The 24,324-nt window shown below is 41.0% G+C and overlaps 1 protein-coding gene across 7 annotated transcripts in view; it reads right to left on the bottom strand.

The window, feature by feature from the left end:
- RASEF (RAS and EF-hand domain containing) overlaps positions 1-24,324 on the bottom strand; it is a 210,715-nt gene that overhangs the window by 37,809 nt on the left and 148,582 nt on the right. For all 7 annotated transcript variants that reach the window (XM_049116356.1, XM_049116361.1, XM_025423231.3 and 4 more), the window contains 2 exons: positions 9,697-9,843; positions 5,846-5,936 (listed from right to left, as the gene is read on the bottom strand). In XM_049116356.1, the coding sequence (XP_048972313.1) occupies positions 5,846-5,936; positions 9,697-9,843 (238 nt within the window). The remainder of the gene's footprint in view (positions 1-5,845; positions 5,937-9,696; positions 9,844-24,324) is intronic.

The raw sequence follows: 24,324 nt of genomic DNA, 5'->3' as shown, positions 1-24,324 counted from the left end.
GCGGAAGTAAACCAAATGATTCTGGAGGTATGGCTCTTTTGGAATTGAAACCTGAAGAACTGAAAGCCTACTTGCACATATCACCTGGAGAGACACCTCTAAGACTATTACTCATGTTATGACAGAAAGCCATAGCACATCAATTAACTAGTTTAATTAATTATCACTATTATTAATTAAAAGATATGGCAACAGCCAAAGGTCCAAATGCTTCCTTGAACCCTATCATCTCATCAGGGTCCAGGAAGGTCTGGTGGGTTTGTCCTTCTTCCAAGAGCTTACACCTGACCTGAATTCAAATCACATCACTTGCAAATGTCTATGCTAAGTGCTTCCGCATGGGCTAGTACTTCTCAATTGCTTCCTGCCTGGATCAGAGAAAGGCAAGGGGGCACCCCAGGAGGTCTGAGGCTAAAGTTCCCAAGAGCCCACACATCTTTAAATTTACTTTTTCTCTTAACAAAGTATGGAACTTTATTCCCTACGTTTAGTATCCAAATAAAGTTTTATGTTAATAACCAGTGAAGTTGAGTGTACAAATGTCCACTGATGGCCTCCTATATGCACAGGGAGACAAAGCAGGAGCAATGCAGGCAGACGTGCATCCTGGTTGGGGAAGGCACGAAGCAAAGATGATCTCAGGAAGCAATGCTGAAGAGAAGCTAACAGTGAGATGTGACAGGAAGTGAGTCAGGGTGGTAAGGAAAGGCCCCTCTGCAGGGGAGACATGACCCCATGTCTGAACACCTGCCTGACTTAAAGGGTCTTGCTACTCACCTACTGGCTATCTAGTTGAGACAACTTACTTGCAGCCTCCGTTTCCCTATTGGATTAATGCAAGGATTATATTGAATTATCCAATTAAATTAATAATCCATGTAAATTAGATATTCTATGCTTTGGAGAAAATGTGTAAGAGAAGGGCAACATCTTCACTCATGGTAACCTTTTTTTAAGTAAGTCTCTTGACTTTATCCAGCTTTACAGGTGAGCCCAGCAAGTGTTGCCACTTCACAGGTGGATAAAGACGTGAGCCTCCCAATGAGGCACTCCCTTGCACAGCTTTCCTGGCATGGAAATGTACCTATATGTAACTAGGCAAGTCTTCACACTAAATCCAAGGCCATAACCCTAACATAACAACTTTTATGGTTTAAAAATATTTTATTCAGAGTTCAATAAAGGAAATTATCACTATGTAGTTCTTTCCATTCCCAACCTGTCACAGGCAGATGCCCAGAGATCAGATGGGGGATCTTTACAGTAATCTAGGTAGAAATGGTGGTGGCTCAGACCAATTCATCACAAACTTCCTGAAAACTAAGGGAGGGAATCCTTCACAACTCATTCTATGATGTGAATAGCATTAGCCTGATACAAAAATCAAACACATTAAAAGAAAACTACAAACCAATCTTTTATGAGCATGGATGCAAAAATAAAATTTAGCAAAATGAATTCAACAAGATATAAAAACGAAAATACATCATAACTGAGGTTTGTCCCCAGAGTGCAAGTGTATTTTAATACTTGAAAAACAGTGTAATTCACCACATTGATATTCTAAAAAAGAGAAAAACCATGATCATTTCAATAGATTCGAAAAAGCATTGATGAAATCCAACATTCCATTCCTAATTATTTTTTTTAATTTATTTTTATTGGTGTTCAATTTACCAACATACAGAATAACCCTCAGTGCGCGTCACCCATTCACTCCCACCCCCCGCCCTCCTCCCCTTCTACCACCCCTAGTTCGTTTCCCAGAGTTAGCAGTCTTTACGTTCTGTCTCCCTTTCTGATATTTCCCACACATTTCTTCTCCCTTCCCTTATATTCCCTTTCACTATATTTATATTCCCCACATGAATAAGAACATATAATGTTTGTCCTTCTCCGACTGACTTACTTCACTCAGCTCCATTCCTAATTAGAACAACAACTGTCAGCCATCCAGGAACATGCTCAATTCAATATAGGGCATCCATGAACAACATGCCACCAACATCATACTTTGTATTGAGAGAGTGATAATAGACAAGGATGTCTGTTCTTACTTTTCTTCTTCTAATCAGTGCAATAAGGAGAGAAAAATAAAGTGATCATTCACATCAGCGAGAAGTAAAGCTGCTTTTATCCATAGACTACATAACCATCTGTGTAGAAAATCTGATGGAATCTATCAAAAAAGTTACTGAGGGGATCCCTGGGTGGCACAGCGGTTTGGCGCCTGCCTTTGGCCCAGGGCACGATCCTGGAGACCCAGGATCGAATCCTACATCGGGCTCCCGGTGCATGGAGCCTGCTTCTCCCTCTGCCTATGTCTCTGCCTCTCTCTCTCTCTGTGTGCCTATCATAAATAAATAAAAAAATTTAAAAAATTTTAAAAAAGTTACTGAGTGTGAACAATGTAAACAAATATGATAGGGTATAAGATCTATATGTAAAATCAACTGTATTTCTATATAGTCACAATGAGTAATCAGAAATTGAGATTTCTGGGGTGCCTGGGTGCCTCAGCTGACTGAGGGTGCCTTTGGGTCAGGTCATAATCCCAGTGTCCAGCGTGGAGCTCCCTGCTCAGTGGGGAGTCAGCTTCTCTCTCTCCCATTCTCCTTCCTTGTGCTTTCTATCAAATAAATAAAATCTTAAAAAAAAAATGAAATTTTTAACAACACTGTTTAGAGTAGCATTAAAGTATCAAATACCTAGGAATGAATCTGAGGAAAGATTTATAAGATCTGTATATTGAATACCACAAAACATTGCTAAGTGAAATGGAGAATGCATCAGTGTATGGATCAAAAATTATTCATTATTGTTAAGATGCAATTCTCCCCAAATTGGTCTATAAAGGCAATGAAACCAAATCAAACCCACAGCAGGTCCCCCCCCCCTTTTTTTAAGAAGTTGGCAAGCTGATTCTACAGAAATTAAAGGATCTAAAATAGCCAAAACAACTCTGAAAAAGACCAAAGTTGAAGAAATAATATTACTTGATTTCAAGACTTACTATAAAGCAACAGTCACCAAAACAATGTGATACTGGCATAAAGCAATCAATGGAACAAACCAGAGAGCCCAGAAATAAATCCACACAAATACAGTAAACCAATCTGGGACAAAGTACAAAGGCAATTCAATGGAGAACAAATGGCCTTTTCAACAAACAGTGCTGGAATAATTGGATATCCACCTGCAAAAAAATATGAACTTTGATCCATACCATGCAAAATGGATCCCAAATGTAAAACCTAAAACTAATAAAACTTACAGAAGAAAACAGCAGAACATCTTCGTGACCTTGGGTTAGGTAAAGATTTCTTAGACGCCATGATCCATTAAAGAAAAACTGACAAATTGGATTTCATCAAAATGAAAAATTTCTACTCTTCAAAATATACTGTTAGGAGAATGAAAAGACAAGTCACGGCAGGGAGAGAATTTTAAAATCAGAATATATAAAGCGTTCTCAAAATTCCACAGCAAGGACACCTGGGTGGTGCAGCTAGTTAAGCATCCAACTCTTGGTTTCAGCTCAGGTGATGATCTCAGGGCCCTGGGATCAAGCCCCACATCAGGCTCCGAGCGGAGTTTGCTTGGGATTCTCTCTCCCTCTCCCCCCGCCTTGAAAAAAAGAGAACTGTGGATGCCTGGGTGGTTCAGTGGTTGAGAGTGTCTGCCTTTGGCTCAGGGTGTGATCCTGGGGTCCAGGATGGAGTCCCACATCAGGCTCCTTGCAGGGAGTCTGCTTCTCCCTCTGCCTATGTCTCTGCCTCTCTCATGAATAAATACAGCTCTTAAAAAAAAAAAAACTGTATTTAAAAAAGAAAAAGAAAAAAAATCCCTCTGTAACAAGAACATCACTTAATTTTTAAAGCGAGTAAAAGATTTTAACAGATATTTTACCAAAGAAAATGCACCATGGTTGCCTGGCAAGGAGGGGAGAGGAGGAAGGGAGACAGGACAAAGGGGCATGAGGACACTTCCATGGTGGACAGGTATATCCATTATCTTGACTGTGGTGATGGTTTCACACCGTACAGGTATACCCAGTGTTATCATACTCTATACTACAAATTTGTGCAGCTTCTTGCATGTCAATTTTACTTCAAAAAAGCCATTACAAGATAAAATACTGAGCCAGGACAATGGAATAACACTGTATGTACAAGAGGAGTCAAGGTCAGGAAGAGGTGAATACGGCCAGAGGACTGGGAGACAGCATCAAAGAGAAGTGGAGACTTTCTCTAAGCTTTGCTGAGTTCAGGAAGATGGAAAGGACGGGCAAAGGGAACTGCTGGAGCGAAGGAAGAGCAATGATCATGCCAGACCAGAGCTGTGCAGTGAAGAATCACAGGGGCTGAGCTGAGGCTGACATTACAATGGACCCAACACAACATTACAAGGAGTGGGAGCCATGGTAAGGGCTCCAACACTAACAAAAGACTTGTTTGTTAAGTACGTAGCTGGAGGAGGCAGTGAGATTGATGGCACAACAGCACATGCGCTTGGTAAGTGTTGGATGAATGAACGAGCACACAGATTAGATGGATGGAGAGGAAAAAAAGGCAGAAAAAATATATGATTTTCCTGTTTCTAGACTCCCAACAGATGAAGTGCTAGCAGAAGAATGAGGTCTCCACCACACTAAAGCTGGCCCATGGACTCTGAGCCGTTCACTCTGTTAAATGTGACATCCCAACAGTTATTAACCTTGTCATTAAGAGATGAGACAACAAAAACACCTGAAATCATACATGTGATGAAGCTGTTTTAGGCAAAGACTCTGAAAGGACACAGAGTTACAAAGAGCAACAGAGAAGAACAGACCGGCTACAGCCATGATGCTTCCAGCACCTCTCAGGCATGGAGCACCCATCCAGATCACAGGCCAAACCTCCGTCAAGCAGGTTGGTGGCACTACCCCATCCTAAAAATGGCACCACCAGGGTCAGAGGTCAAGTTATTTTTCCAGGGCCACCCAGCCCAGGCAAAGGCAGAGCCGGGAAGCACATGAAGGCCGATCAGATGCCACTACCTGTGGCCACTCAGAGGTAATGGGGCAAATGAACAGAAAAAGTCCAATTGAATAGTAGCCTTAAAGATAGGTCTATTTTCTCCTTCCAGTAAACATTAATCACTCAACTAGACTTGAGAAGGAAAAAACACAAGTATTGCTTCTACAGAAATCACTGAAGGCAGTAACTTCCAACCTTAAGAGCTCCTTCAGTGATGAATAAGAGTACATTCCATTATGAAGTCTGCAGAGAGAATTTTAGTTTCCCTGCAATCTAGATTTCAAGTTGGCAGAGGACATGGTCGGTGACATCATGGAATAAAAACACACCACCCTCCTCCATTGAAGGGGGGGCTCTGCCGTCTGACCACAGCGCTCGTGTCACCTCCACAAAGGGGTCCCCGACCTCCTCTTCCCATCGCCGACTACCACACCTGGTCTTCACTGCACTCACTATTGAAATTATCTGCTCCCTCTCTCCTTACTCTCCCCCAAACCACCACCACCAAAAATGCCTTCACTGAGGGGCACCTGGGTGGCTCAGTCAGTTGAGCATCTGCCTTCGGCTCAGGTCATGATCCCAGGGTTCTGGGATCGGGCCCCACCTCGGGCTCCCTGCTCAGCAGGGAGTCTGCTTCTCCCTCTGCCTCTGCTCCTCCCCCCACTTGTATTCTCTCTCAAATACATGAATAAAAAAAAAAATCTTAAAAAAAAAAAAGGCCCTCGTTAAGAGCCCCTGGGAGCCTATAGACTTGCTGCACCTACAAAGTGCCCACTGCCTGCACCAGGATTCGTGGAATGAACAGGCCAATCCCACACACTCACGTCTTTCCGCGTCTTGTGTTCTACTGCCTGAATCCTCTGATCCATTTCCTCTTCCAGCTCACTCAACTGCATCGCTGCCTTGTCCTGGGCTCTGAAATTCAAGAGGAAGCACACCTTTTCACCGCAACACGCAGACAACTTCAACCCCATCTATCTCAACCCCTATTTTATAGAGAAGAAACATAGCAATTAGAATAATATTCCCTGTTCCTTCCACAAAATAAAACAGGCTGGCAATTTGACCACTGGGGTATAAAATGACATTAAACCTAGATATTAAGTAAATGGTATAAATTAGATAAAATACTATTAAACTAGATTGTGGTGAAGAACAGAAAAAGGTATCAAATCACTGGGAAGTTCTCAATAAATTCTGAAAAACCCTTTTTGCGGCATAACTGAGTGACAGCCCTGGACAAAAAGAGAATCCCATGATAAATAGATCTTTAGATATAATTTTGCAATGTTATTATACGAAACACACATGTTATATGCTATAGTTAGAAGGGGGGAAAAAGGAATCTCAATGATTTCTAATCAGTTCCCTAAAGTTCTAGATTACAAATGTGATCTTTACATTGTAGAAAAATTCTGCTTCTTTTATTAAAGGCATCACTAAATCACCTCTCTATAGAGGTGGAGCACACTGATTTGCCAAAAAAGTTAGAAATAGGAACATTTCATTGAGGAATGTTCTAGGATAGTTTTCTAGTTTGGAGACGTCTGTACACTTTACAATGGCTGAAGCTTCAGATTAAAACCTAAAAAAGTATTTTTTGTTTTCTCTCTGCTGTATGTCCAGTTATCTCAATTTTCTCATAAATACGTCTTGCCTATTCAACTACATGACAAGAAACTTGAAAGCAGCCACCATGGGGTTTTGAGGGTCATTGACACACTACTGATAAAAAGGAGAGGGCAGGACCTAAACAGAAGGCCTCCCATCTGCCAGTTGCCAGTTTGATGGCTTCTGGGACACATCTCACCTGCTTTCTACTTGTTTACTCCCTGGTAACACAGTCCGTGCACTAGTTTCATTTCTAAAAAATTCTAAATGACTACGGAGGGGTAGGGTGAAGGCCCCAAAATAAAATTTTGAGTGACTTTACTACTATTTTCTGCATCCTTACCTGACAGCCTGCCCAAGAAATGTTAACCTAGTTTGGAAAGTCAGCTATTTCTAGCTCGTTTATAAATACCTCTTATCTGAGGGCAACCTAGGAGGCTCAGTCAATTAAGCATCTGCCTTCACCTCAGGTTATCATCCAGGATCCTGGGACTGAGTCCCGAGTCGGGCTCCCTACTCAGTGGAGAGTCTGCTTCTCCCTTTCCCTCTGCCCTCCTCCTCACTCATGCTCGCTCTAATAAATAAATTAAATCTTCAAATAAATAAATACACACATACATACATACTTGCTACCTGAAATCTAGGAATTAAGTATCTCCACAGCAACTTTGTTTTGTTGGTTTTGACCAAACTTTGTTTGGTCAACTCTGGAACTATACAACAGCCAAATCACACATCCTTTCTCTCCCATGACCATTTTTCCAACCTCTCCTTCTAGACATCCAGGACTGCTCCTACATGTGTTCTTTCTGCCTTCCTCACTTCTGAGCAACATTTTTTTTTTTTTTTTGGTCTATAATGACATAGTGTTTGCCCCAGCAATTCCTAACTCCTAGTGAAATGTCTGGCATGGTGAAGACTGTCCACTCTGACCTAGTCCAGGGATCTCGTCGAAACACTGGGACCACTCTTCAGATGCAAGTACAGTGCAAAAAGGCAGACACCTTCCCCATCCAAAAATCCCAGGTGAGGGCAGATGGTCTCAGTTAAGAACATAAGAGAACTTCACGGTCATCATGTAAGCACTTCGGCAAATCTCTGATAGCTGGTACAGAGCCTGACTCTGGAACCCCTGGTAGCACAGAGGCAAAGAGGAGACAAGCACTGACACAGCTCAGCACAGGTAACACACTCACTCTGCAGGGACAGAGCAGCCGGGGCTGGTGATGAGAACATGAAGAAGACCATTCTTTCCCTTGTGGGTTCATATGGTACTATCCTTAATGGTCATGTATAAATATGTGTGTGTCCCACATATCTTTGTGTAGGTCTGTGTATGTGAGTGCCTGTGGAAGTCTGTCTGTTTTAACAGGTATTCACTGGACAGTCTAAAAACTCAATATGTCTGTCTGCGAATCACCCAAGGTTCCATACTGTTCTACAGAATTTGGAGTTCAGAGGACCATCCTACTATCCCATTGAAAGCCCCTATCAGGCAAACTTGAGGGAAAAGTTCAGAGTTAGGAACTGAAAATGTTCCTCAGAAAACTCCTGTGAATAGCTCAATTCTTACATGACTCCAGAATTATGAAAAGTCCTATTTAGCATTAGCATTTTTAAAATACTCCTATATTTTAATTTCCTTCACTTAAACTCCAAAGGGTCAACTAGATGGTTTGAGCATCACTTTGAGGGAAAGAATAAAAAGACAGAGAAGTACCCTCTCCTGTCCCCTTGCAGAGGGGGTGCATTCTATCAAAGGGGCCTTTACAGTTTCTGGGCAGAGACTAGCAGGATGCACCACACACTGCCAAAACAGATGGCAATGAGAAGCATCTGCAGAGCAGAACACCCAGGAATTATGGCAAACAAACTGCTCTCTTTCCCACTAATGCCAAAGGACTGTGGTGCCACTGCGGAGCAAAAAGGTTGATTTCAGACTGTAACACATATAAGCTCTTCCCCTGCACTGGGCTACTGGTAAAACCAGTAAGATATCCTATGTAAACCAGCTATGGCTTACACAAACTATCTGCATGACAGTATGAGTTTAAAGTTTTTTGGCTTTCAGGGATCCCTGGGTGGCGCAGCAGTTTAGCACCTGCCTTTGGCCCAGGGCGCGATCCTGGAGACCCGGGATCGAATCCCACGTAGGGCTCCCGGTGCATGGAGCCTGCCTGCTTCTCCCTCTGCCTGTGTCTCTGTCTCTGTCTCTCTCTCTCTCTGATGTGACTATCATAAATAAATAAAAATTAAAAAAAATAATAAAGTTTTTTGGCTTTCAAGTTCAGGCTAGATGAGGAAGGCCAGAGATAGGAAGAGTCCCACCAGTGAGCACCAGCCATGCGGTAGGCCTGGTACGAGGGACTCTACCCACGACATCATCTACTGTGCCTCCATACCCTGGGAAGGTGAATATTTTACAGTCTTGTTCTGCAGACACAGGAACCTGCCTGAAGTCACACCCCTGTCTGATAAGGCCAGGCTTCTAGTGGAGTCCTGTCTGTTTCTCTGGATGGAAAGTTTCCTGTATGTTTCAAGTGGCTGGAAAACAAATCTCTTGAGCTGTTCTGTATGGAATCATTGGTCTTAAAAAGTTTATATGACAGGATGACCTACTGATGGACTGCTGGATGCCGTATAAAGTACTGCCCAACTCAGCTTTCTTCATGCTGGCTCAGCCAAGGAAGCACCAGATTCCTGAGGTTGGGGAAGTCCACCCACATCATAATGTGATAGCGCAGCTCTATGTGCCATCTGGTCACAGAGCCAGTTAAAGGTCTGACCCCACGTGCCACTTAGAAAGGAAGGGCTCCAAGGGCACGTGGGTGGCTCAGTCAGTAAAGCATCTGACTCTTGATTTCAGCTCTGGTCATTATCTCAGGGTCTTGAGATCAAGCCCTGTGTTGGGCTCCATGCTCACATGGAGTCTGCTTAAGATTCTCTCTCCCTCTGCCCCTTCCCCCCTCCTGCCCGCATTCTCTCTCTCTCTCTCTCTCTCTCTAAAAAAGAAAGAGAAAAAGAAAGAAAGAAAGAAAAAAGAAGGAAGGAAGAGCTTCAATACCTCTTCACCGCAATGGCCAGGTTTTCCATTTCTGTGCTCTGCAGTTTGATCTCACGGATAAAGTTCCTGATAACATGTTCATACGGCTGAATTAGTCTTGGCTCCACAAGGTTGATGTTTAGATACAAGGTGCTAACTTGTTCTTTTCTGCCAAGAAAAATAATCATAATGAAATTAAAAGCTTAATTAAACCAAGCAAAAAATAAAAAAGCAAATTTTCAGAATACTTTTAGGAATGAGACACATAAGAATCAAGGAAGAAAAAGGCAACAATAATAGAAGCAGAAGGGAGGGATGCCTGGGTGGCTCGGTGGCTGAGGGTCTGCCTTTGGCTCAGGGTGTGATCCCAGGGTCCTGGGTCTAAATCCCACATTGGGCTCCCCGCAGGGAGCCTGCTTCTCCCTCTGCCTATGTCCCTGCCTTTCTCTGTGTCTCTCATGAATAAATAAATAAAATCTTTAAAAAATAGAAATTCTAAAAAAGGTAAATAGGGGTGCCTGGGTGGCTCATTTGGTTGGGCAGCTGCCTTTGGCTTGGGTTGTGATCTTGGGGTCATGGGATTGAACCTCTCATCAGGCTCCTGGCTCAGCAGAGTCTGCTTCTCCCTCTCCCTGTCCTTCTGTCCCTCCCTCCTGCTTGTGCTCACTCTCTCTCAAATAAATAAAATATTTTTTAAAAATTTAAATTAAAATAAAAAATGGTAAATAGATGCACAGAAAGTTAGGTAATCATTAAATGGATTAATAACATGTTCCACCAATCCCTAATAAGACATATTTCAGCCTTTATGTGAATATACCTATTATTTTATAGTCAGTTAAAAATTACTGCATATAAATTCATATGTATTTGTATGTGACAATCCTCATATTAGTTATTATTAACTTTTATAAAAAGACAAATATTCCAGAATCATTTCAAAAGAAAAGCTGATGTGACTGGGCAGCTCACCTACTAGAGGATAAAAGAGTGAGTCAGGGAGCTGGCAGTGCTCCTGACTCAAGTTCAGTGGATGATATGCTAAGTGTACAGAAAGAAGACTCTGTGAAGACACAGGAAAGTAGCCATCTGAAAGCCAAGGGGACAGGCCTCAGAAAGAACCAACCCTGCTGGTACCTTGACTTGAGACTTCTAGCCTCCAGAACTGTATGAGAATGAATTTCAGTTAAGTCACCCAGTCTGGTAGTTGTTACTAGAAATTCCTACGCAGCCAGAGCAAACAGTAAAAGGTCCAAAGTCCCAGAGTGACCGAGTAGCTGAGCTGGGAATAGACCCCACTGTGATGCTGCAGACCACATGATCCGCCGTAACATTATTTTGCTTCCAAACTGTGGTAAAGCATCTGAATCGTGGCAGAAGAAATGGGATTCAAAATTAATTCACAGAACTATGAAACATGCAAATTGTGAGGTAGATATTAACCCAGAAGCTTAGTTAAGCATGGCCTCAATGTGTGTCCATGGAGTTATAAACTCCCCCAGGTTTCCATTTGTAAATAAACTGCTCAGTCTGTGCAGAGGCCAATTACGATTGAAGAGAACTGCTCAAGTATTATTTTTTTTCAAGTGAAGTATTATTAATAAACCTGCAGGATTAAGCCACTTTGTTTGATGTAAGATACAGAAAGCAGCCATCATCCTTCCCATCAAAGCTGAGTACAAACACTAGTTGCAACAGTGAGACATATTTACTACAGCAGTAAACAAAACAAAACAAAATACTCTTAGATTGCCCCATGCAATTTCAATGCATAACAGGATCATTAACTTCTTTGCCTTTTGTCATTTACTAATCACCAGCATGATACAAAACAAAAAGACTTTCTCCTTAATAGGAACTTGCTTATCAGAGATGGCCATTGAAATCCTATCACCTAGAGTCCTTGTTTATTGGCTAACAGCACAATAAAATGTTCAGAAGTAGAGATCAGTAGATTTCCTGACTTTCTGCCAGTTTCAAAAATAAGAAAGAAACATGATTTGTAAATCTTCTTGATGGTCTTAACATTATAAAGAATTTTAGAAATAGTTGACAGTGAAGTATACAAACATATCAATTATAGCAAATACGTGACACTGGCAGAAAACATGTTATATAGTTAATACTTATCTATCCTGGGCACCTGGGTGGCTCAGTGGTTGAGCATCTGCCTTTGGCTCAGGGCGTGATCCCGGGGTCCTGGGATTGAGTCCCCCATCAGGCTCCCTGCATGGAGCCTGCTTCTCCCTCTGCCTATGTCTCTGCCTCTCTCTGTGTCTATCATGAATAAATAAATAAATAAATCTTAAAAAAAAAATACTCATCTATCCTGCTTCCTATTACAAAGCACACAAGGAGAAATGACTTCCCATAACCGCAGGCAGGTAGAGTCATGTGACTAGTTCTAGTCAATAAAATGGAATAGAAATGGTGTGTGTTTGTCACTTCTATGCTTGTTCCCTAAAATTCTTCATAAGATCCTCAGCTTCTATTCATTCACACTCTTTCTCTCTTTCTCTCGGCATCTCTCCCTCCATTCTCCTTCCCTCTCTCTTCTTGCTCCTTCTCTACCTCCATCCGTTTCTCTTCTTCATCCCCAGAGCTGAAGTGAAGAACTCCAATATGCCAAAGTCATGGGATAGAATATGCTTGGATTCCTGAATCACCACACTGAGGTTAACTGCTCAGCAGGGCTGCCTGACCACTTCAATCTGAATGACCCACTAGAAAGAAATATGTTTGTATTCTGTAAAGCCACCAGGATTTGGAACTTCTTTGTTATAGTCCATTTGAACTTAAAAGGTTGGCATAATATTTTCCTATTTTGTTTTTTTATTAACCTCTTCCAGATAAAGTTACTTCCTTGTCTTTTTCTTGATAGCTTCATATTAACTAAGTAAAAGCTTCTATGACCAGGGTAAATCTTTATAGTATCACCACCCACTCTCTCTAAAGAGAACAGAAAACTACTCTGAAGCATTCGTATCCTGAAGCAGACAATTATTAAGCACCTTACATATGCAGTCCAGGCAGTGATCCAGCATTTACATGTACTATTCGCTTAATCCTCATGGCAACCCTATAAAGAAGTTATCATTAGTATGCTGTTTAGCAAAGAAGAAACTGAGGCACAGACAGCAAAGTATTATCCTGGTAGCAGAGCCAGGTTTCCAATTCAGCCCATCTGGCTCAGAGTCCAGATCCTCATGGAGGAAATACCTCTTCGTGCCAAAAGTAAATGCTGAACTGGTCCTTCAAGGACCCCAAGAGCATGTCTCCATTTAAGAAAACTTAACCTATCAAGATTTTTAAAAATTCCTTTGTAGGAGGATATATATCATTGCTGCAAGGACTGTCCACATTACAAAGGATCACCTTTAAAGAATGAAAGCATGACAAAGATTAAAATGAGAAAATCTTCTAAAATTTGGTTTATGTAAAGCTATCTGGGAAAAGTATTACTGTAGACAATAAGTCCCACTCCCACCTTCCCCAGGCCCCATATGTCTGTGTGCTTCATTTGGTTTGTATCTGTGAAATTAGAGAACCATCTGGATTATGCCAACAGACAGCCAACAGAACACACTTGGCAATTCTGACACCTGATGGAGAAAAGTACCTGACTGTAAGAAGAGGTAATACCTTTTGCCTCTCTGTGAGCTTAAATGCTGTGCCCTGCCCAGGCAGCTGAACACTTGTGGATTCGTCAACTCAGCAGACGTGGTGCCATTGCCTGGTGCCAAGACAATCTTTGTTCCACTCCTAAGAGTGTCGCAGTCACTGGCCTCCCCTAGTGTCCTTGCTCCCCACGTCAAAGGTTAAGCAAGCAGAGAATGCACAATGTCGCACCACACGCATAGCTCTGTTTCCTTCTGGCCGGACCCAGGGCGGTACACATCAGACCTGAAAATGGTGCCTGGTGATGTAAAGGCCCAAAGCACTTTTAATTCACTGGGTATGGGCCTAATCTCAGGCAGTTACACTTGGATTCACAAATACCATGTAGAACTGCTTACAGGTGTGCTTGACAAATCCTCAGTAAAAATGAAGGGTCAAGTCATAGGCCTTAATCAGCCAAGACAAAACACAGTCTCTACACTTCTATGCCAAGAGAGCCTCTAACACTAAAAATAATCTAATTTATGTCTGAAGGAAAAGAGATCAAATGAAAAGCAGAGACAGACATCAGAGAAATGTAGATCAAAGCACTCCCTGAATTACCACCCAACTTTAGATGTTTAAAACCTGAGCTGTTTATCTTCTTGTTTGATAAATTACAAGATGATCTGTGTCAAAAAAAAAAAAGAGAGAGAGAGAGAGAGAGAGAGAGTTGTGGTGAGTAAATTACCTGATGAAAAAATTCACAATTTAGTTTTTAAATGGTCCCTGGGAAATAAGCATTTTAAATCACAAATATTCCCACTGAAGCTGAAAGCTTTATTATGGGAACTTAGAAGAAAAACAGACACACTCAAGACATGTAAAAATTATAAAAGGGTCACACATTTTCACAAGATTAATACTTTATTGAGAAGAGCACAGATATATCTACATTCATGTGCACATACTGTAGTTAGTGCTGGTACTCAGAATGCCTGGACACCTCTGGTCTAAGAATACCTCTGCGAGATAGCCAATGCCTCTCCACACTAAGGAACACAGTGACCCAGTAAGATCGTTAGGAAACTGTCTCTTAGATTCCAAGTCTTGCTGTATTAAGCATTAAAATAGGAGGCTAACTTCGTCATTCAGATCACAGATCAAATATATCTAAAACCCAAAACAGTTTTTTATGAACAAAAGGTAACAGTATTGAGTATCAATGTCTGCAACATTCTATACTAGGGACTGGCATAAGAAATTTGACCTTATGACCTTAACATCTGAGCCTGGGAAATTAAAACACCCATGCCATCCATGGGGCACCCTGCTAGATCCTGGAGGTAAAGTGCTATGGACAGACTGGGTCCCTTCCCCCATTAGACCCACTATGAAGATTAACAACAAGATACTCCGGCAGCATAGACAGGGAACATGACCAGCACTTGGGGGATAACCTGAGGGATGAGTAGATGCCAAGTAGGCAGTAAGTGAGAAAGGGCAAGGGAGCAGTAGCCTGTCCGAGGCACCAGTAATCAGAGGTAGAAGGCAGGACAAGGGGGGGTGGGTAAGGCAGCCACTCCTGTAACTGAAAGAAGCTGGTAGGGCTGGAGAGCTCAGAGTGGGGGAGGTTGGCAGCAGCAGAAGATATGGATGTGGCCTGAAAAGTTACCAGGATCTAGAAGGCACAGCAAAGAAACAGGAGGAGACAGTTACTGAGAGGGTAGGAAGTCACTGGAAGTGTTAAATGGAAACAATGACTTGACCGAGTCTGCATCTTAACTACTCGCATCTTCACAAAGTTTTGGCTGAAGCAGAGAAATAAAAATAAGCACATGATTTTAATAAACAAGTTTGTAGAGATAAAGGTAAATCTAAGTTGTGTCATTTAATCCAGAAAGGTACAACTTCAGAAGTTTTTGTGAATTTCTACTTTCCTCTGCTACAAAATATGTAAAATTCTAGACAATAAAAACCTGATCATACAAACAGATCACCAGAATAGAACAGAGCGCATAAAGAGACCCATGTGAATACAGTCAACCGATACCTGACAAAGGAGCAAAGGTAATATAATGAAGCAAAGATGGTGTTTTTAACAAATGGTCCTGGAACAAGTAGGCTTCCTCTTGCAAAAGAACATAACACAGAACTTAATACCATTCACCAAAATGAAGTCAAAATGGATAAGAACTAAACATAAAATGCAAAACTATAAACTTTTAGAAGAGAAGAAAGGAAAAAAACCTAGATATGGATATGGTGGAAACTTTTTACATAGAACACCAAAGGCATAATCCATGAAAAAAGAATTGATAAACTGGACTTCACTAAAATTAACAATTGCTCTGTGAAAGATGGTGTCAACAAAATGAGAAGATAAGCCACACACTGGAGGAAATATCAGCAAAAAGCATATCTGATTAATGTACTATCATCTAAAAATATACCAGCAGGGACACGTGGGTGGCTCAGCAGGTTAAGTGTCTGCCTTTGGCTCAGGGCATGATCCTAGAATCCTGAATTGAGTCCCACATCTGGCTCTCTGCGAGGAGCCTCCTTCTCCCTCTGCCTGTGTCTCTGCCTCTCTCTCTCTCTGTCCCTCATGAATACATAAAATCTTTTAAATAAATAAATAAATAAATAAATAAATAAATAAATAAATATAAAAGTATACCCACAAAAACCCTTAAAACTCAATAATAAGAAAACAATTTGATTTAAAAAATGGGTCAAAGACCTTAATAGACACTTCATCAAAGAAGATACATGGATGGCAAGTAAGCACACGAAAATATGCTCCACATCACATGGCAGCAGGGAAATGCAAACTAAAACAATGAGATGGCACCACATACCTACTGGCCAAAATCCAGACCACTGACATCAAATGTTGGTGAGGATGTAGAGCAGCAGGAACTCATTCACTGCTGGTAGGAATGCAAAATAGTAGTAGCTTGGGAAGACAGTGTGATAGTTTCTCAGAAGACTACACATTCTCTCAATCATACAATCTGGCAATCAATGCTTGTTGGTATTTATCCAAAGGAGTTGAAATCTTATGTCCACACAAAAACTTGCATATGATTATGTATAGCCATTTTGGTCATAATCGCCAAAACTGGGAAGTAACCAAGATGTTCTTCAGTAGGTAGTGGATTAACTACGGTACTTCCAGACAAGGAAATATCATCCAACATTAAAGAAATGAGCTACCAAGCCATGGGAGAAGATATAGAGGAACTTTAAATGCATATTACTACACAAAAGAAACCGATCTGAAAAGATTACATACTACATAATTCCAACTCTATCATCCTGGAAAAGGCAAAACTTGGAGACACTAGAAAGATCAGTGGTTGCTAGGGATTAGAGGGGAGAGAGTAAGGATGAATAGGTGAAGCATAGAGGATTTTCAGGGCAATGAATACTCTGTATGATGTCACGGTACCTCTGCCCAAACCCATATAATATACATGAGTAACCCTAATGTAAAATAAGGAATTTGGGTGGTTATGATGTGTAAATGCAGGCTCATTAGTTGTAACAAATGTATCATTCAGATTGGGGTTTGTTGATAATGTGGGAGGTTGTACAAGTGTGGAGGCAAGGGGTATATGGGAAATCTTTGTACCTTCTTAATTTTTCTATGAACCTAAAACTGCTCTAAAAAATGAATCTTTTTTAAAAATCTGATATGGGTGCCTGAATGGTTCAGTTGGTTAAGCGTCTGCCTTCAGCACAGGTACTGATCTCAGGGTTCTATGATCAAGCCCCAGTTAGGCTCCCTCTCAGAGGAGAGTCTGCTTCTCCTTCTCCCTCTGCTGTTCTCTCTGCTTGTGCAAGTTTTCTCTCACTCTCAAATAAATAAATAAAATCTTTTTAAAAACTGATAGTTTATTTCTCTTTGGGAGGGGGGTAAAAAAAATGGGCATATTCCTACCTAGGTGACACCCACTAACTTTCTAGATGCCCTGAACCAACCATACTGTCATGTGGTCAGTGAAAAGACTGATCCTTTTATCCCCACACAAGTTAGATAAAAGTTACTGACTTCAAAACATACTTTTATTACATAGTTAACATACTTTCAGAACAAACCCCAAATAAGTAGAAAATAATCCAATAAGCAAATGCAGCTGTGCCCCTAGAACTGGGCAGCATTAGCTCTCTTTGGGAAATTCGTGTCTGTCTTTCCAGACATGGTGTGCCTCTCTGCCCACTAACTGCCTGAAGCTGGCCACCTGCAACTGGAAGAGATTCCTATCTGTGTCCTCACAAAAGGTCTTGCTCTTCATTAACTCAGTTACCAAATGATTGTCTGGCTCTCCCTTCTAGAGAAAACAATGGTCTCTTCAACTTGGTTCCACCATTCCACAGGTGGAAAGACAAGCCAGTCCAGTGGCCTGGGCTCTCCTTGGCTCTGCTCTGCGGCTGCTCAGAGGATGATCTCACCCAGGTCTCCAACCACCAGGGCCTCCTCCAGGCTTCCCTGCCCATATACATTTCCCACAGGTAAAATTCCTTTGGGATTCCCATCGCCCTGAGAAGTACTTTAGTTCCCTAAGTATTTGGATGGGTAACATTCCTGCAAAGATTTTTTTTTTCAAAATTTCTTATCTTTTTTATTTTTTATTTATTTAAATTCAATTTGCCAACATATAGTATAACACCCAGTGCTCATCCCTGCAAAGATTTTAAAATAGAAACTCCCTGGGAGATGATTCAAAGTCTAGAAACATTTCAAATTGCAAATTGCTTCCTTTTTGAAATCACTGATATTTAGTTCCTGGGAGTTAGCCAATGGATGGGGCGGGAGGGGGGGAGGCAGAAATAGCAAGGGGCACTGTGCTGAAAGTTTAGGGAGGGCATTCTCCTCACAGCTGAGGGCTGCTTCCGTCATGAGTGAAGAGTGCCTGGGGCAGGTATAATGGCCTGGCTAAATCAAATGCTTCCTCACCACATCCTGGCTTTGGGAGCCAGGGCAAAACTCTTAGCCTCCTGAACTTCAGTTTCCTCAGACATAAAGTGAGAAGAGTTTCCTACCACATAATGTGCGGATTAACCCCCAACTGAAGCACACACAACAATACCAGGCGCCTTATTGGGAATCGAGAAATGTTGGCCATTCTTGTGATCTGTTACTGCTCTTGACTCCGCTCCCCCCGTGCATTAGTAAGTAGGTGTTTATCTCCTGTGTGCTTCTGGGTTGTGTTTTGGGGAAAGGGCCAAAGGGAGAAAGTGGTGTAGTGTGGAAACCTCATGGATAGAAATATTATCTTATGAGTGCTAGTATAAGGGAAACTGAGAAATGAAAGTTGGATCATCCTTGAGGTCAGCCTATGAGGCTCATAGTCCAGGGGTGTGATATCCTAACATCTAAGAAATATGTATTTGATCATTCAGATGACCAAAATACATTTCTTAGATATATTTGGTCTTCATCCACAATTCCTGAAAACCTTCAAAGCCATAAAGGTTGAAACAGGAGCCTTTTATTAATGAAGGTGATTTTTCAGACCCCACCCAAAGAGGTGGCTAGTGTTGCTAGGAGGATCAACCACGTGACTGAAGGGTTGAAACTTTCAGTCTCATCCACCCCATACACAGAAGCCTGGGGGTGTGTGACTGGCATCTGTGACTGGCGTCTGAAGTGGGGGGTGGTGGCAGTCTTGTAGGATTGAACCCTCAACCTGTGGAATCTGATGCTATCTCCAAGTAGACAGTGTCAGAATTGAATTAATTCTTGAACATCCTGCTGGTGCAGTGGAATGCCTGGTTTGGGAGTGCGTCACCCCATGCTGGAATTGGGTCCAAGTACTCCAAAAGAAGGGGTCAGTAAAATTCTTCTGTAAAGCATCAGTCAGAAAACATTTACTATTTCTGTTGCAAATACTCAACTGGGCCTCTGGAGCATGAACACTGACATAGACAACACACGAATGAGCTTAACTTCGCTCCAATTAAATTTTATTTACACAAACAGGCCAAGGGCCAAATAGGCCTTCCTCTGAACCCTGTTATAGTCTGTTAACATAAAGAATGCCCTGAGCACAGTAATGAGGATAGGGTAATGCAGACCTAGTCTTCTAGACACAGGAGACAGGCCTTTGGTCACATCCTGCCCCTGGTGCAGATCAACTTTTTTTTATATATGGATACCACATTGTCAATGTGCCTGTATGTGTACACATATACGTGAAAATACGTACCTCTTGACTTAAACAGTACTCATAGTAGACATTCATGATCCCAGTATTTCTCTTCTATCAATTTACCTGGAGACAATTTAAATGTAGGCATAATCTAGTAATGTTAGTGCAAGTTGGTGTATTTTCGAAAGGGGACATGTCACCTTTCCATGTATACTTGAGACAATCTCATGCTGTTGTCTGATATTTTATCCACTTTGACTTATAAAAAAGAAAATTCTGGATAAATGCTCATCAAAAAGCTACATCAACAGTAAGTAACAGTAAACTATGTACTAACTATGCATTAAAATTACTAACAAGGGGATCCCTGGGTGGCTCAGCGGTTCAGCGCCGCCTCCCAGTGATCCTGAAGTCCTGGGATCGAGTCCCACATCGGGCTCCTGCATGGAGCCTGCTTCTCCCTCTGCCTGTGTCTCTGCCTCTCTCTCTCTCTGTCTCTCATGAATAAATAAATAAAATCTTTAACAAAAAAATTACTAACAAAATAAAATAAAATAAAATAATAAAATAAAATAATAAAATAAAATAAAATAAAATAAAATAAAATAAAATAAAATAAAATAAAATAAAATAAAATAAAATAAAATAAAATAAAATAAAATCTGCGCTATCATAAGCCAAGGGGAGTTAGTGGATCTGTAACTCAGTGGTACATGACACATCATTGCAGTAGAGAGACTGCTCATGAACACGTGGCTAAATCAGAAGGCAATCAGTGATAAACCCATCTCTCCTTTCCTGACCCTTTTCAGACACAGCATGACTAGGCCTTTCCTTTCAGAAACAAGGAACAGAATACTCACTGATAAAACAAATTAGGCTTGGACAAGAGAAGCTGGAGACAGATAACTCCTGCAGGTCTCAGATGGTGGCAGAGAATGCCAGGGGACATCTGCCCTGTGGTACACCAGGCTGCCAGGTGGCCACCGGGCCAAATCAATGGGAAATTGGGAGATTAGAGGCACAGGGTCCATAAAATGGGTACTGAAGACAGAAGTCAGACCGTCCTACCACACAGCAATAGAAGGTAACTGGGATGCTCTTGCTACTGTCATTTAACCATTTTAGTACAACTTAAATGTATAACTAGTTATTTTATTCAATGGTAATGCTTTCAGGTTTTGTGATAAACCCTTCTGGCAACCAGGACCTCAAAGAACAACAAAGGAGCATGCTTAATACACAGTTAAGGACCAAATTTCCTTTCCACAAGAATGAAGGTGATAAATGTGGAACTTGCTCAAAATGTTAACTGTCACTGCCAAGAGGAGCCTAAGGACATAGGACGATGAATAGAATGTGGTATCCAGATGGGATGCTAGAGCACAAGGAGGCCATTAGGGGAAAACTGAGAAAAAATTAGTGAAGTATGGATGTTTTTAAAAGATTTTATTTACTTTTTCATGAGAGACACAGAGAGAGGCAGACACACATGCGGAGGGAGAAGCAGGCTCCCTATGAGGAGCCTGATGTGGGACTCGATCCCAGGATCCTGGGATCACAACCTGAGCCAAAGGCAGACACTCAACCATTGAGCCACCCAGGTGCCCCAGTAAAGTATGGATTTAAACAATAATAATGTACCAGTGTCAGTTTAATTGTGACAAGTGTACTACATCAATACAAGATGCTAATTGTGAATGAAACGACACACATATTAAGGGAACTCTGTATTATCTTCATAATTTTTCTGAAAATCTAAAAACATCCTAAACAAAAATAAAAAGGTTTCTTTAAGGTTTGTCAACATGTAGCTTCTACCACGGTGGACCAGAATGATACCATTAACCACATGAAATATAGTGAAAACCAGAAGACAACAAATCTCCTGAAAAAGCATCAGCACCAATGTCTTTTAAGAGAACCATGTAAGGTCTACAGTGTCATCCATGCTGCTGCAGAATGAAAGCATGTAAAGTATGACCCTTCCCTTAGATCAAAAGATTATGGTTCTACATTGAATCTGTGCATTTCCACTCCCAAGTTTTCTTGTACACATATGGTAGTGACAGTGGTTTTGTGTCTCCATTAACTGAATAAAAACTTTTGCAGAGGTAAATTAGGCCAGTTTGGTATCACTGTGATCAATGCTTCAAAAAGAAAATCAGTTAATTCCAATAATGGTTTGATTCTTTTTTCCCATCCACTTCATGGAATCAGAGTAAAGATTATGGAAGCTCATTCTGTTGAATGTAAAGCATCCAAACTTATTACAAATGTTATTATAAGTTTAGTGAAATATAAAAGTAAAGCATTGTGCTTAAAAATGAAAATTTGTACTAAATTAAGAAATCTATGAAGTAGAAATACATGTGGAACTGGTGGTGGGGCATATGATGGCATCCAGACAGGCTCTGATAGTCTACCAACTGAAAGAGAGGCTGTAGCTATCAGAATTTTAAATATATTCACACATATAATTACAGTATCTAACAATTTTTGTGGTGATTCCTTTTTCTCTCTGTGACTTATCATTATTCAGGTTTTGGAAACATTTGAACCTTTGGAGGACTACTTAACAAATCGTCCTATGTTTTTTGTAAACCTGTCCCATAAGTTGGCATGACATTCTGCTCAAAATCTGTTGGAAAACTTTAATCAAATTAATCAACGATGGGAGCTATAAAAACTGTCTTCAGCTTTTGAAGCTGTCAGCAGATTGGAATTAATTGAAAAATAAGCCTGAAACCAGGAAGGCACTGATGAACTAAACAGATGAAATGGGAGCTCAAATGTTGTACAAATTAAATCTCAAAATTCTGTAATTATGATTTGGAATATCTCAACCTCTTATTTTTATTTGATTAAATTTATACTCTGTGCCAAAATAAAATTAAATTGAAAAGCCCTACAATTTTGAAGTATCTCAGTATGGGAAAACATTTCTAAGAATCATAAATGGAGACAAACTTATCTGACAAGTATCGTCCTATAAGACTTAAGAAATCTGGGATCCCTGGGTGGCACAGCGGTTTAGCTCCTGCCTTTGGCCCAGGGCGCGATCCTGGAGGCCCGGCATCGAATCCCACGTTGGGCTCCCAGTGCATGGAGCCTGCTTCTCCCTCTGCCTATGTCTCTGCCTCTCTCTCTCTCTCTCTCTCTGTGACTATCATAAATAAATAAAAATTAAAAAAAAAAGAAATAAAATCTTTAAAAAAAAAAAAAAAGACTTAAGAAATCTGTCAAAGAATGTGTCAAAGAAAGCACTTTGAAGGGAGTAAGAAAACACAGGACTTGTGACCAGCAAAGGCAGAAATAGAGATGTATGCCAATACCTACATGTCTCAATACCAAAACAAAATAGAATTGAGAAGATCTTCCATTTATCAGAATTTGCTCTGAGCTCATTACTGAATTTTCTTATGACTGTAGGTCAGTGCTTGGACAGGAAATGTTTTCTCCATTAAAATATAATGACCTGGGGCACCTGGGTGGCTCAGCGATTGAGCATCTGCCTTTGGCTCAGGGCGTGATCCTGGGGTCCTGGGATCAAGTCCCACATCAGGCTTCCTGCATGGAGCCTGCTTCTCCCTCTGCCTGTGTCTCTGCCTTTCCCTCTGTCTCTCATGAATAAATGAATAAAATCTTAAAAAAAAAAAACAACATGATGATCTGCAGAGAAGAGTCAATTACTAATGTCAATAATTTCAAACTTAATAATCATAATCTTCTACAGAACATTACAAGCAATTTTGTGGGGCAGAAAAGGCATAAAAGATCACAATGAAAAAAGATATATTCTTCAGGAAAATACTACAAATAGAGATAACACACCGATTAAAATACTTAAATATTTTCCAAAAGTAACTATTCCACGTATATAATTTTTAAATATTCACATAATTGGTATAAAGATTTTACCTTGATGTATATAAAATATGTATACATTTTAGAAATAACTTTTTAAAACATTTTCGATAGAACTATGTCATAGGACCACACATATAATAGTATAAGTATAATCAGATAATAAAATAACATTCCAATAAAGTTAGATAATTTTAAATATATTAGTTCCTCTCACATTATTTGCAAGAAAATTCTGGGTTGCAGGATCAATGCTACAACCACTCTACTTCCTATCTGGTTCCTTCAACCTGCTCATATTCCAAGCACTCTTAGGTGCTCACTGTCCTCATAGTTTGCATAGTGTACAACACATAATACATGAATTTTCAACAAGGAAGACTAGTTTAAATCAAATATGTCATGGGAAACACCTTCATCTTCATCCTTTCCTAGTGGAAATGTATTTCAATACTGGTCTCGGATCAAAATCAAAACCTTTGCTATTTCCTATCTAGTAATCATACACTGCACATCAGTCAAGGCTCTCCCAAATGCTACCTCCTCCATGAAGCCTGCCTAACTGTTCCAACCCCAAGAAATCTTCCATTGCAGATCCCCTGCCACACTTAATCTGAAGCTCTGTGGACTGAGTTTACTGTGGATGCTTACCTTCCAGTTACCCTATTGGCCTCCATAGGCCTTGCAGCACCAGAGACCTGAACTGACACAGATTCCGCATTAATGAATGAAGGAGGCAAGAGCCTGCGGAAGGAGGACTCCGTGGGAGCTGAAGCAGAGTGGGTGGAGTTCTGTGCTGGATCTGAGGCTGCCCAAGGAAGGCTGTAGTGAGGAGGGAGCAGATGAACCTTGTGGGTCAAAGGGTCAGGGACAAGACTACCTGTGGTTTGAAATCTGACCACCACGCTGAGAAGGGCCAATCCCCTTCTGAACACTGAGATAGCAGAGCATTTCTGAAAGTATGTTGTAGCTCTATAGGCAAGAGTGCACACTGTTACTCTCAACACTGAGGATAGTGGTTGGGAGT

The sequence above is a fragment of the Canis lupus genome, chromosome 1 (genome assembly GCF_003254725.2).
Source record: "Canis lupus dingo isolate Sandy chromosome 1, ASM325472v2, whole genome shotgun sequence".
Taxonomy (NCBI): Eukaryota; Metazoa; Chordata; class Mammalia; order Carnivora; family Canidae; genus Canis; species Canis lupus.
This window is presented reverse-complemented; position numbering and strand designations above follow the sequence as displayed.